At 46.4% G+C, this 13544-nt stretch overlaps 1 protein-coding gene across 3 annotated transcripts in view; it reads left to right on the forward strand.

Moving 5' to 3' along the window:
- Positions 1-10464: 10464 nt before the first annotated feature.
- The window catches only part of LOC115204081 (acid-sensing ion channel 2), a 480853-nt gene continuing 477773 nt past the window's right edge, over positions 10465-13544 (forward strand). Inside the window, exons 1-2 of one of the 3 annotated variants that reach the window (XM_029769392.1) lie at positions 10465-10920; positions 11598-12218. In XM_029769392.1, the coding sequence (XP_029625252.1) occupies positions 11643-12218 (576 nt within the window). In that variant the 5' untranslated portion in view covers positions 10465-10920; positions 11598-11642. The other 2 variants (XM_029769399.1, XM_029769408.1) reach the window with 2 other exon arrangements.

Here is a 13544-nt window from a genome sequence, read left to right on the forward strand (position 1 = left end):
GTTTGACGGATGTGGCAGGACTTGCAAACCATTACAGACTACAAAGGGAAGCACAGGCGTGAGCTGCCCAGTGACACGAGTCTACCAGACAAGCTAAGCTACTTATGCTCGCTTCGAGGCAAATAACACTGAAACATGCATGGTAGCACCAGCTGTTCCGGGAGACTGTGTGATCATGCTCTCCGCAACCGATGTAAGACCTTTAAAAAAGTCAACATTCACAAGGCCGCAGGGCCAGACGGATTACCAAGGCGTGTACTGCGAGCATGCTCTGACCGACTGGCAAGTGTCTTCATTGACATTTTTAACCTCTCTCCCTGTCCGAGTCTGTAATACCAACATGTTTTAAGCAGACCAGCATAGTGCCTGTGCCCAAGAACATTAAGGTAACCTGCCTAAATGACTACTGACCCGTAGCACTCACGTCTGTAGCCATGAAGTTCTTTGAAAGGCTGGACATGGCTCACATCAACACCATTATCCCAGAAACCCTAGACCCACTCCAATTTGCATACCGCACCAACAGATCCACAGATGATGCAATGTCTATTGCACCCCACACTGCCCTTTCCAGCACCCATGTGAGAATGCTATTCATTGACTACAGCTCAGCGTTTAACACCATAGTGCTCTCAAAGCTCATCAACAAGCTAAGGACCCTGGGACTGAACACCTCCCTCTGCAACTGGATCCTGGACTTCCTGACGGGCCGCCCCCAGGTGGTAAGGGTAGGTAACAACACATCCGCCACGCTGATCCTCAACCCAGGTGCCCCTCAGGGGTGCGTGCTCAGTTCCCTCCTGTATTCCCTGTTCACTCATGACTGCATGGCCAGGCACGACTCCAACACCATCATTAAATTTGCCGATGACACAACAGTGGTAGGCCTGATCACCGACAACGATGAGACAGCCTATACAGAGGTCAGAGACCTGGCCGTGTGGTGCCAGGACAACAACTTCTCCCTCAATGTGATCAAGACAAAGGGGATGATTGTGAACTACAGGAAAAAGAGGACCGAGCACGCCCCCATTCTCATTGACGGGGCTGCAGTGGAGCAGGTTGAGAGCTTCACATTCCTTGGTGTCCACATCACCAACAAACTAACATGGTCCAAGCACACCAAGGCAGTCGTGAAGGGGGCATGACAAAACCTATTCCCCCTCAGGAGACTGAAAAGATTTGGCATGGGTCCTCAGATCCTCAAAAGGTTCTACAGCTGCACCATCGAGAGCATCCTGACGGGTTGCATCACTGCCTGGTATTGTAACTGCTCGGCCTCCGACCGCAAGGCACTACAGAGGGTGGTGCGAACGGCCCAGTACATCACTGGGCCAAACTTCCTGCCACCCAGGACCTCCATACCAGGCGGTGTCAGAGGAAGGCCCTAAAAATTGTCAGACTCCAGCCACCTTAGTCATAGACTGTTCTCTCTGCTACTGCATGGCAAGCTGTACCGGAGCGCCAAGTCTAGGTCCAAGAGGCTTCTAAACAGCTTCTATCCCCAAGCCATAAGACTCCTGAACATCTAATCAAATGGCTACCCAGACTATTTGCATTGCCCCCCCCTCTCCCCCTCTTTTACATTGCTGCTACTCTCTGTTGTTATCATCTATGCATATTCACTTTAATAGCTCTACCCACATGTACATATTACCTTGACTAACCAGTGCCCCTGCACATTGACTCTGTACTGGTACCCCCCTGTATATAGTCTCACTATTGTTATTTTACTACTGCTCTTAATTACTTGTTACTTTTATTACTTATTCTTGTCTGTATTTTTTTAAACTGCATTCTTGATTAGGGGCTTGTGAGTAAGCATTTCACTGTAAGGTCTACACCTGTATTCGGCGCATGTGACTAATACAATTTGATTTGAATAGCCTTCATTTCTCAGAACAAGAATAGACTGACAAGTTTCAGAAGAAAGTTATTTGTTTCTGGCCATTTTGAGCCTGTAATCAAACCCACAAATGCTGATGCTCCAGATACTCAACTAGTCTAAAGAAGGACAGTTTTATTGCTTCTTTAATCACAACAACAGTTTTCAGCTGTGCTAACATAATTGCAAAAGGGTTTTTTAATGATCAATTAGCCTTTTAAAATGATAAACTTGGATTAGCTAACACAACATGCCATTGGAACACAGGAGTGATGGTTGCTGATAATGGGCCTCTGTACACCTATGTAGATATTCCATAAAAAAATCAGCCGTTTCCAACTACAATAGTCATTTACAACATTAACAATGTCTTCTACACTGTATTTCTGATCAATTTGATGTTATTTTAATGGACAAAAAGTGCTTTTCTTTCAAAGACAAGGACATTTCTAAGTGACCCCAAACTTTTGAATGGTAGTGTATATACTGAACAAAAATATAAGCGCAACAACTGAGTTACAGTTCATATAAGGAAATCAGTCAATTTAAATAATTTCGTTAGCCCCTAATCTATGGATTTCACATGACTGGGCAGTGGCGCAACCATGGGTGGGCCTGGGAGGGCGTAGGCCCACCCACTGGGGAACCAGATCCAGCCAATTATAATGGGTTTTTCCCACAAAAGGGCTTTACCGCAGACAGAAATACTCCTCAGTTTCATCAGCTGTCGGGGTGGATGGTCTCAGATGAATCTGCAGCTGAAGAAGCCAGATGTGGAGTTACTGTGCTGGCATGGTTACATGAGGTCTGCAGTTGTGAGGACGAAATTGACGTACTGCTAAATTGTCTAAAACGATGTAGGTGGTGGCTTATGGTAGAGAAATGAACTTTGAATTATCTGGCAACAGCTCTGGTTGGCATTCCTGCATTCAGCATGTCAATTGCATGCTCCCTCAACCTGAGACATCTTTGGCAATGTATTGTGTGACAAAGCTGCACATTTGTAGTGGCCTTTTATTGTCCCCAGCACAAGGTTCACCTGTGTAATGATCATGCTGTTTAATCAGCTTCTTGATATGCCATACCTGTCAGGTGGATGGATTATTTTGGCAAAGGAGAAATGCTCACTAACAGGGATATTAACAAATTTGTGCACAACATTTCTGAGAAATAAGCTTTTTGTGCATATGGAACATTTCTGGGTTATTTTATTTAAGCTTATGTAATATGGGACCAACACTTGACATGTTGCGTTTTTTTTGTTCAGTGCATTCGGAAAGTATTCAAACAGCCTTGTTCTAAAATGTGTTAAATTCTCCCCCCACTCCTCAGTAAAAGGCACATGACAGCCCGCTTTGCCAAAAGACACCTAAAGGCTCCTAGACCATGAGAAACAAGATTATCTGGTCTGATGAAACCAAGATTGAACTCTTTGGCCTGAATGCCAAGCGTCACGTCTGGAGGAAACCTGGCACCATCCTTACGGTGAAGCATGATGGTGGCAGCATCATGCTGTGGGGATGTTTTTAAGTAGCAGGGACTGGGAGACTAGTCAGGATTGAGGGAAAGATGAACGGAGAAAAGTAAAGAGATCCTTAATGAAAACCTGCTCAGGACCTCAGGACAACGACCCTAAGCACGCAGCCAAGACAATGCAGGATTGGCTTCGGGACAAGTCTCTGAACATCCTTGAGTGGCCCAGCCAGAGCCAGGACTTGAACCTGATCGAATATCTCTGGAGAGACCTGAAAATAGCTGTGCAGTGACACTCCCCATCCAACCTGAAAGTGCTTGAGAGGATCTGCAGAGAGAACGGGAGAAACTCCCCAAATACAGGTGTGCCAAGAAGATGTGATATTTCAGATTTTACTTTGTCATTATGTGGTATTGTGTGTAGATTGATGGGGGGGGGGGGAAATATTTTAACTATTTTAGAATAAGGCTGTGACATAACAAAATGTGGAAAAAGTCAAGGGGTCTGAATACTTTCCGAATGCACTGTGTATGTAATATAGCGATATATATCTCTATCTATCATTGGCTGAAACATCCGCCCTTTAACTTCATCACCCCAACCCTGCTGTAGTAATGAACCAGTGCCACTCTCCTACTCCCTCACACTCCCCATGTTTAATACTCCCTAATTATCTTCTACTAAGAGATTATTATTTTTCATAAGCCATTATGTTATGAAAGAGTAATTAACTTACTTGTTCAATCTCCACAAGCGTATCAGGGACTCTTTCATTAATTATTTGATAAAATGTCAACACAATACTCTCCTCTGTGGTCGTTTTCTTTTCACTCGAACCCTGGGGTAGAGGAGGCCTTTTATCTCTGGTGGAAAAGGAAGTTACCTTTCTATAATTTGCAGGGTGACTCATCATGATTGTGATTCACATTAATAACATAACTCAGAGGTTTAGGGACTTATCCACTGACTTCTGAGTGAAAATGGATGACAGAGTATTTCGCATTCCATGGCAGATAGGGCTGAGAAGTGCCAGGGACCTCCCGATACGATATATATTGCGATTCACACAATTCTCTCTCTATATATATTGTGATTTGATATTGCGATTCGATGTTTTAAACATATTGCCACGTCTGCTGCAGAGAGATGAGAGAGAGCCATGAGAAAAGTGTTGATCAGTCATGGAATAAAAGTGCTGAAACATGTTGGCTCACTCATTAAAAAGAAGATGGAGAACAAGCTATAGGATGACAAATACAGAAGTTTTAGCGCCGGTACAGCCGACTAGCCCTAGCTAACGCAACCTAGCAAATAAATTAATACATTGATACTTGGAGTGAAATTATAGTGTGATAGTAACTTTTTAATATATTTTCATCACTAAATTAGCAGGTTATGAACACCTTCAGGTAGATGTCAACGCTTTCCAGTGTGAGGAGTTAGACAGCTGCAAGAGGATGAAATGAATGGCATTATGCAGTGCAAATTTAACAATGCATACTGTAGGAAGACTACAATATCCTGGCTGAGTGGTTGGTTTTATGCAATTGCATTAGTATATGACTTTGGGTAAGGAAACTGCTGCTGCATCCTCTAGAATATCCCTGGTAGTTGGCTAAATGGAGAAAAATGAATCCAGTCAAGATGGATAGCATTTGCTAAGTACAGAAAAGGTGGTAAATAATAAAGACTTATCTCCAACCCAGGAGACGGCTAATCCCTGTAAAACTATGCTCATTACTTCAATGGGAAAGGGGAGATTTGCGTAATTAAGTCGTTAAGGAGCCAGCAACCCCACAGCTGTTTGGGACCACTGCAAATTTCATTTGAGAGAAATGTGATTGACTGATACAGGGGAGGACTGGGACCAGAAATTGGCCTTGGCATTAACACACCGGACCATTTTTTTCCTTGAGGCCCCCAGTATTAGCAAGAGAATGATCATTTTGCGCAGTTAAACAGGCCCACTGGGCTATATATGGACCAGCCCAACTGGCGTTTGCCTGAAATTCCAGATGGCCAGTCCGCCACTGATATTTGTGTCAGTGTGTCAGGCTGTGTGTGTATCCCAAGTGCTCACAGACTTTAATTTTTACACTGAACAAAAATATAAATGCAACATTCAATCATCTCAAATATTTTACTGAGTTTCAGTTCATATAAGGAAATCAGTCAATTGAAGTAAATAAATGAGGCTCTAATCTATGGATTTCACATGACTGGGAATACAGATATGCATCTGTTGGTCACAGATACCTTTAAAAAAAGGTAGGGGTGTGGATCAGAAAACCAGTCAGTGTCTGGTGTGACCATCATTTGCCTCATGCAACGTGACACATCTCCTTCACATAGAGTTGATCAGGTTGTTGATTGTGGCTTGGGAAATGTTGTCCCACTCCTCTTCAATGGGTGTGTGGAGTTGCTGGATATTGGTGTGAACTGGAACACGCCGTCGTACACGTTGATCCAGAGCACCCCAGACATGCTCAATGGGTGACATGTCTGGTGAGTATGCAGGCTATGGAAGAACTGGGACATTTTCAGATTCCAATAATTGTGTACAGATCCTAGCGACAAGAGGCCGTGCATTATCATGCTGAAACATGAGGTGATGGCGGTGGATGAATGGCAGCACGACAATGGGCCTCAGGATCTCATCACGTCAAATTGCCATCAATAAAATGCAATTGTGTTGCTTGTCCATAGCTTATGCCTACCCATACCATAACCCCACCGCCACCATGCTGCACTCTGTTCACAACACTGACATCAGCAAACTGCTCGCCCACATGTCTGCCATCTGCCCGGTACAGTTAACCGGGATTCATCTGTGTAGAGCACACTTCTCCAGCGTGCCAGTGGCCATCGAAGGCGAACATCTGCCCACTGAAGTCGGTTACGACGCCAAACTGCAGTCAGGTCAAGACCCTGGTGAGGATGACGAGCATGCAGATGAGCTTCCCTGAGACGGTTTCTGACAGTTGGTGCAGAAGTTCTTCAGTTGTGCAAACCCACAGTTTCATCAGCTGGAACACTGCTGCAGGGACTTGCTTCCATTCAGCCACAAAAGAATTAGTGAGGTCGGGCACTGATGTTGGGCGATTAGGCCAGGCTCGCAGTCGGAGTTCCAATTCATCCCAAAGCTGTTCGATGGGGTTGAGGTCAGGGCTCTGTGCAGGCCAGTCAAGTTCTTCCACACCGATGTTGACAAACCGTTTTGCTTTATGCACGGGGGAATTGTCATGCTGAAACAGGATAGGGCCTTCCCCAAACTGTTGCCACAAAGTTGGAAGCACAGAATCGTCTAGAATGTCATTGTATGCTGTAGCGTTAAGATTTCCCTTCACTGGAACTAAGGGGCCTAGCCCGAACCATGAAAAACAGCCCTAGACCATTATTCCTCCTCCACCAAACTTTACAGTTGGCACTATGCATTCGGGCAGGTAGGGTTGTCCTTCCATCCGACAAACCCAGATTCGTGTTTTGGACTGCCAGATGGTGAAGCGTTATTCATCACTCCAGAGAACGCGTTTCCACTGCTCCAGAGTCCAATTGTGGTGAGCTTTACTCCACTCCAGCCGACGCTTGGCATGTGTATGGTGATCTTAGGCTTGTGTGCGGCTGCTCGGCAATGGAAACCCATTTTATGAACAGTTATTGTGCTGATGTTGCTTCCAGAGGCAGTTTGGAGCTCGGTAGTGAGTGTTGCAACCGAGGACAGATGATTTTTATGCGCTTCAGCACTCGGCGGTCTTGTTCTTTGAGGTTGTGTGGTCTATCACTTTGCAGCTGAGCCGTTGTTGCTCCTTTTCCACTTCACAATAACAGCACTTACAGTTGACAGGGGCAGCTCTAGCAGGGCAGAAATGTGATGAACGGACTTGTTGGAAAGGTAGCGTCCTATGACGGTGCCACGTTGAAAGCCACTGAGCTCTTCAGTAAGGCCATTCTACTGCCAATGTTTGTCTATGGAGATTGCATGGCTGTGTGCTCGATTATATACACCTTTCAGCAACGGTGTGGCTGAAATAGCCGAATCCACTCATTTGAAGGGGTGTCCACATACTTTTGTATATATAGTGTATCATCACTTGACTCTAAGTTTACTTCGATATGATAGTTATTCTATCAATATTTGCTCATAAAGGCGCTTCCACCGACATTATTCGCATAATTAATTTTACTGACACAAAAAGATCCCAACATGAACGAACATTGTCTGTTGGCATTTCTAAAATTGTACTGGAATGTCATGTTTCCATCAAATGTCAGGTAATTCATCCGCATGAAATGTTTGAATGGAAACGTGGTTACTGACACAGACCCCCTAGCGCAAAGGTAGGTCAATCTTCCAGGTATCTGTAGCGAATAGGCAAAAAAAGTCCTTGCGGTAGCCTATTATATGGATAATATAACTCAAACTTACCATAAAAGACAATGATTCACACAGGCATGCAAGTTGTGTTGTTCAAGGATGCTCTGTTCAGGCAAAGATTATGACTACAGTAACTGCCCCTGTCATTTTTGGTTCAGGTGTGTAAACACATCATTTGCCATGCGCCAAACCACTTTCGCTGCATAGGCCTACAGAGCTTGAGCCGACATATCTACTTTACATGCCTCAACCGTGGTGGTCCCAGTTGACGATGAATGTATATAAAAAAACGATGTTGGGTTTATAAAGAAAGAGGGATGCAAAGTTGCTAAGTGTGTCTCTAATATCTCTGTCAACATGACTGCTGCCTCATTCCCAGATTTACAAACCAAATCTAGTCAACCTAGGCTAATTCAGGCCTGGGGTGGTCTGCAGGCAAGTCCTCATTTTTCTGTTCAGAAATGAAGAGCAAAAGTCTGGCCTACAGCCAATGGATATCTGAATTGCCTACTCATTGGTCAAAATTAGCTCTGGCGACAACCACATTGTTCACAAACAATGCTGCTGCTGTAGCATTCAGGGGTTGGCCACTTTTGCCATGCTCTCTCACATTTTATAGCCTAGCCTGTTTAAACAGACTATTGATTTCTAGATAAAGAATTGAATGCTTCCTTGTCCACCCATATAGTGATCATGTAAGCAGTAGGCTAGTTAGTTTAGTGGGAGGGCAACAGGAAAATTGAGATTTTAAAACTGTGAATGTTACATTGCATTCTGGGGCCCTAAGCAAGATTTGGTTGGGCCCCCAACGCAAAACATTTCAGTTGCCCCCCTCTTGACGGTGGAGAGAGAAACGTATGTTTTAAAGTACATTCCCTGCAATTCTACACATTTTGCTATGGGGGCTAGAGAAAATGTTGCCGTTTTAATGCAAGTTTTCTGCAGTCCTACACATTTTGCCATGGGGCGGAGAGAAATGTTTTCAGCCATGACTTATGCCATGTTAATGATATCTGAGTGAACGTGACTAACAAAATCAAATGGGGGTCCCCTGGAGGTCAAGGCCCCTGGGAATGCGTGCCCGGTTGGTATTTGGACATGATAACTGGCTAGACTAACTTACCAATCTAAAAAGTTCTCCCATGTCACCCTGTTCCTTCACACTCTCCACTGGCTTCCATATGAAGCTTCCATTTGAAGACCATGGTACTTGCCTATGGAGCAACTAGAGTAAATGCCCCTCCCTACCTTCAGGCTATGCTCAAACCCTACACTCCAACCCGTGTACTCTGTTCTGTCACCACTGGTCTCTTGGGTGAGAGGGCAGCTCCCGCTCAGCCCAGTCCAAGCTCCCCTCTGTCCTGGCACCCCAATAGTGGAACCAGCTCCCCCCTGAAGCTAGGACAGCAGATTCCCTGCCCATCTTCCCAAAACATCAACAACAACAACAAAAACTTTCATGAACTAACACTCGCACTTGACTCGCACTTGACTTCCCCCCTTACAAGCTCTGACTTTGCTGACAGCTACTTTATTGAGAAAAACTGTACTTACTATGACTGTGATATGTGGTTGTCCCACCTAGCTATCTTAATGTGAATGCACTAACTGTAAGTCACTCTGGACATTAACATGTGAAAATTGTTAGCTTACATTGCTAATTGTGTGACTGTCAGTGACTGACAAAACAAGAGACAAACTGATGATGCACGACCAAGTTTCAAACTTTTACTATTCTAATTCTCAACAGTAAGTTGAGACACCAACTGAGTTCCCAAAACCTGCTTATGTTGCTTATGCCTGGAACCGGCATATATTTAAGAAATAAGGCCTGAGGGGGTGTGATATATGGCCAATATACCACGCCTAGGGCTGTTCTTATTCACGACACAATGTGGCGTGCCTGGATATATTGGCCATATACAAAAGAAACTTGAGGTGCCTTATTGCTATTATAAACTGGTTTCCAACGTAATTAGAGCACTAAAAATAACTGTTTTGTCATACCCGTGGTATATGGTCTGATATACCACGGCTGTCAGCCAATCAGCATTCAGGGCTCGAGCCAACCAGTTTATAATTATCTTCTTATTGGCTAGCCACGTACATGCTCTCACCACTCCAAAGCACCTAACTCCATGCCTGTTTCTATTTCATCAAATTTGTAGCCATCTCCATTTACTATGCTCTTCCTCTCCCTTGATTGTCTCTTCTTCTCTTTTTGCACACATAGCCACACTCCTTTCTCTTCTCAGTCCCCCTCGGTCTCCCCTTGTCTCCTTGTATTACTTGGCACATGCAGCCTTGCTCTCTCCACACTATACCCCTGCCATCCCCTCTACCGACACACACTGTTACATATCTCTGGGTCAAATGTAGCTTCAACACACAAGTTCTCTCATACAGACTCTTTGTGATATATCTCACTCACGCTAACACACAAACACAGGGATACACAGAACACACACATTTGGGGTTATGTCTCTGCATACTTCTCTGTGTGATATCTCTGTGCAATCCTTGCCTGCTGGGCACAAAATGCAGTGTTTGTTATCAGTGGGGGAGTGAAGACTTTCTCTCTTTCTCTTGCTTCCCCTCTCCTTGCCAACCCCCCCTCCTTCTGTCTCTCTCCATCCCTCTCCACCACTCCTCATGCGTGATCTCTCTCCTCACCTTTCCCTAACCATCCGTCTCCCTGCCAATCTGCGTCCTGCATCCATCCATCAGTCGGTTAGTGGTGAGATGGGGAATATGAAAACAGGCGGGCGGAAAAGAAAAATGAGAGCAAGAGGGAAAGAAAAACAGAAGCAGATTCAATAAGAGACTTCACTGTGGAGAGGAGGAGTGTGTTTGTGTGTGCTCTATCCTCTCTCTCTCTCTCTCTGCGCGAGCGTGTGTAAGCTTGCGCGTCTCTTCTGGCTCCACTGTTGTTCACTGGCTCCATGGATGAGCTGGGAAGAGGAGGGAGAGCGGAATCAGCGGATACGTCTGGCCAGAGGAGAACAGGAGGAGTTTGGATCGGCATGCGCGACAAACTGGCGGCGCTGATCATCAGTGGCTCTATCTCCATCCCTCCCTTCCCCCTCTCTCTCCCCTTCTCTCCCTTTCTCTCTCACGTGCACACACACTCTCAGACTCACACACACTCACACAGGCTGGATGTCATCTCGCTAGACTGAACAAGAGGTGCTTAGACTTGTCATTAGTCGCACAGGGAGATCCAGAGAGTTGAGTGTGTGTGTGTGAAGTGGGGATACTGAATACACAGAGGCGGCTTTGATTGGCTCGTGGCTTAAATGACTCTCTCACTCTGTGTCACAGTGGACTTACCTCTGGGATCCTGACAACGAAAACGGTCACTGAGAGGAGGAGAGAGGGCGGGGGGATGTTGGAGGAGTGGAGGGGGGCGGTTTCAGGCACAGAGAGGCTGGCATCCAGAGTAACTAGGGACAGAGAAAGAGTGGAGGCACGGAAGGAAGGGATGCCCTGGGGGTGCATCTTTCTATTCTTCACGCTCTCTCTTTTCTATCTGGAGTAAGGACTTGGGGGTTGTGAAGATCTCTGCCTCATGTGCTCTTCCTCTCTCTCTGTCTGTAGGTCTGTCAGTGGCTTGATTCTCTGGGTTGCTTTATTTTGCTCTGTGTCTCTGTTTGTCACTCTTTCTGTGCTGCAGGTGTGTATGTTTGGGACACTCCCCCTCTCCCCTTTCTCTCTTTCTCTGTGTGAACTGAACGTGTGATTATGTGTTCCTATTCTAGGTGGTAGTTCAGGGCTCTCATTGCATTGCCTCTCTCTCTCTCTCTCTCTCTCTCTCTCTCATTCTTTCTCTCTCTCTCTCTGTGTATGTGTGCGTGTCTCTGTAGGTGTCTGTGTATTGGGGCGTCCTTGGCTGTGGGACCGGAGGGGTCATGATGGACCTAAAGGAGAGTTGTGGCAGTGAGGGGAGCCATGAGAGCTCCAGTCTGCACCCGTCCTCCTGGCAGGCCTTCTCCCACACCAGCACGCTCCACGGCCTGCGCTTCATCTTCCCCTACGGCCGGCCAACACCTCGCCGCCTGCTCTGGGCCGCCGCTCTGCTGGCCTGCCTGGGCCTCCTGGCCCTGGAGAGTGCCGAGCGCCTGGCCTACTTCCTTTCCTACCCCCATGTGACGAGCGTGGATGCCGTGATGTCGGGCAGCTTGGTGTTCCCTGCCGTCACCGTGTGCAACCTCAACGCCTACCGCTTCAGCCGCCTGTCCCGCAATGACCTGTACCACGCTGGGGAGCTGCTGGCCCTGCTGGACGTCCACCTGAGGATCCCTGAGCCCCAGCTGGCCGAGCCCCACGTCCTGGCCTTCCTCACAGACAAGGCCAACTTCACCGCCTACAAGCCCAAGCCCTTCAGCATGCGTGAGTTCACCGAGAGGGTGGGCCACGACCTTAAGGAGATGATGCTCTACTGCCGATACCAAGGCCAGGAGTGCAGCCACAAAGACTTCAAAATCGTAAGTCTACTCATAGTCTCCCTGTCTTTGCTCAGGTCTGGCATGGGTCAGATCTGCTGCTACTGCAGCGCAGTTGAGTCTCTCACTCAGAAGGCGTTGTCTGTCAAGTGTTAATGTGTGTTCTGTGATATGGTCTACAAGTTTTCAAAGACTGGTAGAGGTTTTTTCCCTCTGAGTTGTCTTGATGTATGTTGGTAGCTGATGCTGTTTCCTCCCATGCTACTGTGCACTGGGTCCCCTGCTGTGTATCTCTCTTGATATTTTTGGGCTTCCATCTACATGTTGTTTTTGAGTGATTGTGTACTGCAAGCACACACTCTGCAGCTGTCCTGCTATTATCTTCTTTATTTCATCCACAGGATAGCTCTTGGGGTTTTGACAGTCTGTGCTACAGGTCTCTTGATAGTCCCCATAAATATGGAATAAGTAGTTTGTCTTTGGGCTGAACACATGTGATATCATTTCAGATTTCATGGAATGACAGCTCTTGTTTCCCAGTTACAGCTGTTGTTGCCCAGTTACTGCTCTTGTCCACATACAGCTCTAGTTGGCCAGTTACAGCTCTAGTTGGCCAGTTACAGCTCTAGTTGGCCAGTTACAGCTCTTGTTGGCCAGTTACAGCTGTTGTTGCCCAGATACAGCTCTTGTCCACATACAGCTCTAGTTGGCCAGTTCCATCTCTTGTTGCCCAGTTACAGCTGTTGTTGCCCAGTTACAGCTGTTGTTGCCCAATTACTGCTCTTGTCCACATACAGCTCTAGTTGGCCAGTTACATCTCTTGTTGCCCAGTTACAGCTGTTGTTGCCCAGTTACAGCTGTTGTTGCCCAGTTATTGCTCTGGTCCACATACAGCTCTAGTTGGCCAGTTACATCTTTTTTGTAGGACAGCTACAGCTGTTGTTGGCCAGTTACAGCTGTTGTTGCCCAGTTACAGCTGCTGTTGCCCAGTTATTGCTCTTGTCCACATACAGCTCTAGTTGGCCAGTTACATCTCTTGTTGCCCAGTTACATCTCTTGTTGCCCAGTTACAGCTCTTGTTGCCCTGTTACAGCTGTCGTTGCCCAGTTACAGCTGTTGTTGCCCAGTTACAGCTGTTGTTGCCCATATACAGCTCTAGTTGGCCAGTTACAGCTCTTGTTGGCCAGTTACAGCTCTAGTTGGCCAGTTACAGCTGTTGTTGCCCAGTTACTGCTCTTGTCCACATACAGCTCTAGTTGGCCAGTTCCATCTCTTGTTGCCCAGTTACAGCTGTTGTTGCCCAGTTACAGCTCTTGTTGCCCAGTTACAGCTCTTGTTGCCCAGTTATAGCTCTTGTTGCCCAGTTAC

This window comes from Salmo trutta, chromosome 1 (genome assembly GCF_901001165.1).
Source record: "Salmo trutta chromosome 1, fSalTru1.1, whole genome shotgun sequence".
Classification (NCBI taxonomy): Eukaryota; Metazoa; Chordata; class Actinopteri; order Salmoniformes; family Salmonidae; genus Salmo; species Salmo trutta.